At 45.3% G+C, this 6,000-nt stretch overlaps 1 protein-coding gene across 1 annotated transcript in view; it reads left to right on the top strand.

The window, feature by feature from the left end:
* The first annotated feature begins 2,041 nt into the window (after positions 1-2,041).
* rem2 (RAS (RAD and GEM)-like GTP binding 2) overlaps positions 2,042-6,000 on the top strand; it is a 28,398-nt gene continuing 24,439 nt past the window's right edge. Inside the window, exons 1-2 of the mRNA XM_035169252.2 lie at positions 2,042-2,732; positions 5,312-5,648. Coding sequence (XP_035025143.1) covers positions 2,721-2,732; positions 5,312-5,648 — 349 coding nt within the window. The 5' untranslated portion in view covers positions 2,042-2,720. The remainder of the gene's footprint in view (positions 2,733-5,311; positions 5,649-6,000) is intronic.

Here is a 6,000-nt window from a genome sequence, read left to right as displayed (position 1 = left end):
TTGGTTTACCCCTTGACCGCCTGATCTCTCCCAGACTGCACCGCTCCACATTCTAATGACTGAATGCTTCCATTGGCAGGGAGAAGGCCTATTTGTGTCGATACCGTCTTGGTGGCTAATGACAGCGCTTATCTGTGTCATCTGTCTGTGCTGTGATCCTCTCACACAGTCAGAAGCAGCAGCGAGCGCTGATGTCCTGATGAGACTTAATTACGTCTACAGATCAGTGAAAGCTTAAAATTTAAGTCACGCTCAGCAGGCCCATTGAGAGGATCCTTCCCATTTCCATTCAGTGTGTTTAGTGCAGCCCTGCCGACGTGTCAGGAGGCCTGTTGTACTTCTGAAAAATACTCAGCGAAGAGCGTCAGTGAGCAGAAAGGGCTGCAGTGTGAGAATGAGAGAAGATTAATATCTTAGGGCTTCAGGAGATGGGTATTACGATGGAAGAGACTTCATCATCCGGATCAGCGTTTTGGAGAGGTATTGATTTGAGTGTGACAGGCATTTACCACAATGGCCTTAAAAGGATGTCAGGACATTCACTGTCATTTAACAGTACTTAAGTCCCACAGGGATGATCTGTTTAAGGCAAAGAGCTATGAGCATCCAGGTTTTACTTTACACCAGTGTCAAAGTCCCCTTGATGGGCATTTTGGAGAGGAATGGTATGAAATGAAAAAGAGAAATGAGGACAAAAAGAATAACAGTTTGTACCAGGTAACCAAAAGCATTACAAATTTGATGTTTAATAAAGGCATCACCATCATCAACAGCCTGATCAACAACAAGGCCATCCATAAAAGCGTGTTTAGTGTTTCTTAAGATTTGATTGTGAGTTTAATTGTAAGAACTGTAGGAAAGGAATGGACTGAGATATCACGTGTCAAGCACCAAAATTGTCATACAGTTCCTTTTTGTTATTTTCCACACCTCAGAAAGATGAAGAGCCACAGAGTGGAGAGTGTTCCCCCTGACAAGTCACTGGCTGTATAAAAAGATACACAACATGACAGCTTCCCCAAAGTGACGCCAAATCATCTTGATCGCCCCCCTAGTGGCCGGCTGCAGTAAGGGTCATCAATCCCACCTTATTCGTGTTAATGAACTGAATATGGACCAAATTAAAAAGTCAAATTACATGTTAAAACTAGGGTTGGTAATCCTGGGAACTCTCTTAGTGTTTCTCAAAGATGGTTTCAGTCCTTTTAGCTAGCTCTTAGTTAAAGTGTTCATCAGTAAGTTTAGTAAGTTAGTTATTTGATGATGTATTAACAGGGTGAAATGATCATGATTGAAAGCTGACTGACTCCGGTGTGCGTGTGCATCGGCGGGACCTTGATACCGCATCTCCGTCCCACGATCGCTACTGCACAGACTCTGGCTCCCATATCACCTGATATGGCGGCTCCCATATCAGAGATATTATAGCTTCGATTGTAGCCAAATGCCTTAAGATGTAAACACTTTCTCCCAAAAGGAGCGAAGGCTGGCACAGGCCCAGAACATGTGGAACAGAGTCTCTGGAGCTGCATTTCATCCATCATATTTTCCCTTAGTTTTAGAAAGGTGAGTATCTGATACGACTGAGTATCTTAAATTTGACGAAGCTGCGTCTGCAGTGTAGGGATGATTTATGAACTGTTTTAGTATTGCCTCCCACATATCCTCAGGAAAAGGTCTATTGAGGTCTTGTTTCCGAAGGGTTCTCCAGTTATCCTCAGGTTTACTGTTTATTAAAGAGTATATCGGAGCATATACGGGTCCTATGAAAGAAGTTCAACCGTAATGGTGGGGGGGCGTTAATTAGGAAAAGGAGCCTTTTCTTAGCAAGTCCCATCATTCCATCGTCGTATAAAGCTTGAATACAGCAGATTCCTAAACTTCTTATCTGAGGTTGTACCAGGACAAAAAAAGCCTCTGAGCACGTGACACCTTCTCCATGAGGCTTCTCTCTGCCTCCCTCTGGCGGCCGCTTCACATCACAGCGACAATAACAGAACAAATGATTGTGTACCGTAAAACCCGATTGAAACACACCGGGAAAAAGCCCAGACCGGTGTTAGACAAAGGCACACATTTGAAGGAACCCGTGCGTCTGAGCCATTTGGGTTGCGCTTTAGGAGGGAGGAGGTGAGGGGCACTATTTCTCCCCCATCGTCCCTCTGCTCTCACTCAAGCACGCGCAACCAATAAAGAGAGAGAGAGAGAGAGACAGAGAGAGAGAGACTCAGGTATGAACTGGAGGTATGGAGGGGAGCGCAGTAACAGCTGGGGCAACCAAAGGACAGGAGGTGATGCGCTGTGCGGATGGCTCTCTCTCTCTCCTCCTCTTCTTACTCCTATAGCACGTCGCCTTCTTTTCCAAACTGGGGCGCAGGTGTAATCCTCCTCATCCTCACTCCGCCCTGCCAACTAACACCTTTGTGAATTGTCCATGCGCCGCGCGTCCCCGTGCAACTGGCTCCCAGTCCCGAGCAGCGGCGGCAGCAGCAGCAGCAGGAGGAGCAGGAGGAGCAGGAGGAGGAGGCGGCTTTACGCGCAGGAGTGAGAGGAAGAATAACATGATCATGTCAGATGAAATGTGGTGCGTCTCTTTTGTGCGCCGTCTCTTGCCGCCGTGGTGAAGACGATGCCGGGTCTGCAGCCTGCACAGATGACCTGAGGCGCAGGAGGTTGCAACTACAGCACTTGTTCCATAAAGAGAAGATATATTAATAACCATGGCTGACCAGGTAAGGCCACGCACCACACCTCGTGCGCTCCTCACAATAGACCAGACTACACACACACACACACACACACACACACACACACACACACACACACACTCCCTCCATCTCTCTCTGAACCTCTTTCTCTCTCTCTGTCTGATGTGCAGCTCTGCTTTTATGCAGCTCACATTGGTTCCTCTCAGTCACACTTATTTTTTTAAGCTCAGAATTTGGGTGATTTCTTATCTTCCCCCTCAGGAGAGGATTTCTGAACACCATCAGGCCTCCAGGGACTCTCTGTGAGTCTGTACCACTCTGTAGAGACTTTATAGTAAACTTCACTTGCTCACATTTTTTAGGCGCCAGCTATATTTTCAGCCCTGTGATTATAGCTGTGATGTGTTTGCAGTAAATCCTTAGTCTGGGTTGCAGGTATTAAATCCATAGCTCCAGGCTATCTTTGCTCCCTCTATAGTGTGGACATGTTATTCATCATAAATGATTTCATATACCTACATTACAATCATCTAAATTGAAGTTTAAAGAACAGTGAGCGTGGTCAGGAACGATCACAAGTTTACTAGATACTCTGTGGCTGCAGCAGGTTCACAGCAGCAGCAGCAGTGAGTGTAATTTGGCTGCAGAGACACTGCCTGTAGTATTAATTTTGTATTGTACACTGTTGTTTGCCCCAGTTTTCTCGACAGCCTGGCGAGAGAAGGAGATTAACCCCTGACACACTGGCTCACAGTCTCCTGTTTCTGCATGTATGGCTCCCCTGAGCGCCACTGACAATAAAGGCCATGCTTAATTGATTAGCTCGTTCAATTAACTTAATTGAGCTACCTCGTGTGTGTGTGTGTGGGAGCGTGTGTGTTTTTGTTTGTGTGCGAGAGAGAGAGAGAGAGAGAGAGAGAGATAGAGAGATTGAGAGCAAAAGAGAGAGACAGACCAAGTAGCAAGCCAACTGTGTCACAAGAAGCCACACCTTAAACATATGCTGCAACACTACTACTATACTATACTATACTATACTGCTTTACAATACTATATATTACATTACAATATACTGTCCAATATTCTATATTGTACAATACATTTCTACTATACTATAACGTACTGTACTATTATACTATATATACTACATTTTATCATATTCCCATATACAACAATATATTACCAATTAGTAAACGTTTACTTTAATACACTACACTGTACCAACGTGAATTACACAATACATCACAGAACACAATACCACACTACACTGTACCGTACCATAATCTAAAGTACTATATCATGAGATACACTGCTTTATTAATTTACTATACTGTACTAAGCTGCATGTTTTTTTTAGTATTCAACGGAACCAATACAGAATTGATCATCTCATTATACAACATCAAATGGGAAAAACACAGCAAACTCATGAGAGATCTAAGCTGCTTGAGACAAAGTCCCCAGTTTCTTGGGTACACCTGTACAATCTCACAATCCAATACAATCCTTTACACAGCCCTGCAGTTGTTCCTAACCTTCTGAAACACTCAGGTGTTGTAGTTGACATTGTTTTAGAGAGGTCCTGATTCAGCTCATTGCAATTTGTGTGACTTTACACTGTTGTGTTGATTTCTAATACATCCCTGATATTGTGTCAATCCCCTTTAATTAAGTGCCCGATTCTGTACTTAGCTTTTGCAGGCAGATGCTGTGCCACAGTCGCCCAGGGGTGTCACTGGAGCTAGATTAATTGCTGTATTAATATTGATGAGGGTCGTCAATGGTTGACCTGCTGCGGCTGCAGACACACACACAGTTATGCACACGCACGCACACAGTTAGTCACACGCACTTTTTTCGCAGCCACGTTATTGCTCTGGAGAACACCACTAACAGCTTTCTCAGTTTTAAATAACCAGGGATGGAGATCAAGACTTTATGTTTTTGACCTATTTTTTATGTGTTCATGCTGCGCTCATGCTGCACCCAATACAGCCACCTAACCGCACTTCTGCTCTTATTACACACTGCTGTGGCCTCTTCCTCTGTCCCTCCCTCTTTCTCTATCAACATACCTCCTCCTCTCTTTTTCTAACCCTAACCCTAACCCTGCTGTGTGTTGGGATTCTTTTATCCCCTGCCATCCTTTCAGCAGCGCTCCTCCCGCCATGTCTCCCTCAACGCCATCTCCACTCTTCCTCTTGTAGGTTTCCCTTTGAAACACTGCATCTTCATCAGCATCTTTCTCTTACACTGCCACTCGTCCATCTCACCTTCATTATTTTCACCTCCCTCCTCTTTCACACACAGAGAACCCCCCCACCCTCGACCCACTCAGACACACACACACACACACACACAGACAGACAGACAGACAGACAGACAGACAGACAGACAGACAGACACACACACACACACAAACCACTTCCACTGCCACCCCATCCTCCAGTGTTAACGTTTACAAGAATAGACAGTGTTACAGGTAGATCCACAGCCGGTTTATTTCAAGGTACTCCAGGTAACAAAACCCAATATCTGGCTGTGCAGTGGCTCATTACTATATTTACACATAGGCCTTTTTTATTGTGTTCATTTCATTCTAGTACAGTATGTTTCTCACCACGGCGCCCCCCCTGCGGCGAGGAAGCACACCCCTGCCTGTCAAACACCAGCTGCGGAGGGAAGAAGCTGTGTCCGAGGACTGCGATTGGATCCCGGGCTTGGAGCATCCTGCCACGTTGCCCATCAGTGACACAGCGGTGGCTCGGGATCAGTCCTCCAGCCAATCGGCAGCTGCACAGTCAACTTACCACAGCCACGGCGGAGCTTTGAGAATAGTACTGCTGGGACAGAATGGCGTGGGCAAGTCGTCACTGGCCTTATCTCTGGCCGGGCAGTCCGACAGATCCCTCTCTATAGACTCTGAGACACAAGCATGCGGTAATAGCCTACACAGGGATGTGTGGTGTGTGTCTTTGTGTGCATGTGAATCTATGGCAGGACTGAGAACCTTTTGAAATCAATCTCAAGGTCTAGATAAGCTTTGTTCAGACGTCTTTGTTGTGATCAATGCTGTATTTATCTCGACTCATTCAGCCTTCACACAGTCCAGCCAAGTAGGGGAGAACGGGGTAAGATGAGCCTCTTTTTACATTTGATGATTTCACTGCAAAAACAGAAGTTACTATTTATTCCTCGGGTGTTGTGTACCCATGGAAATTAAACCAAGTTATCTAATTATAATGGTTTCAGAAGAATGACCGATCAAAGAAAGTTGGTCCTTTGGCAAATC

Source organism: Hippoglossus stenolepis, chromosome 11 (genome assembly GCF_022539355.2).
Source record: "Hippoglossus stenolepis isolate QCI-W04-F060 chromosome 11, HSTE1.2, whole genome shotgun sequence".
Taxonomy (NCBI): domain Eukaryota; kingdom Metazoa; phylum Chordata; class Actinopteri; order Pleuronectiformes; family Pleuronectidae; genus Hippoglossus; species Hippoglossus stenolepis.
This window is presented reverse-complemented; position numbering and strand designations above follow the sequence as displayed.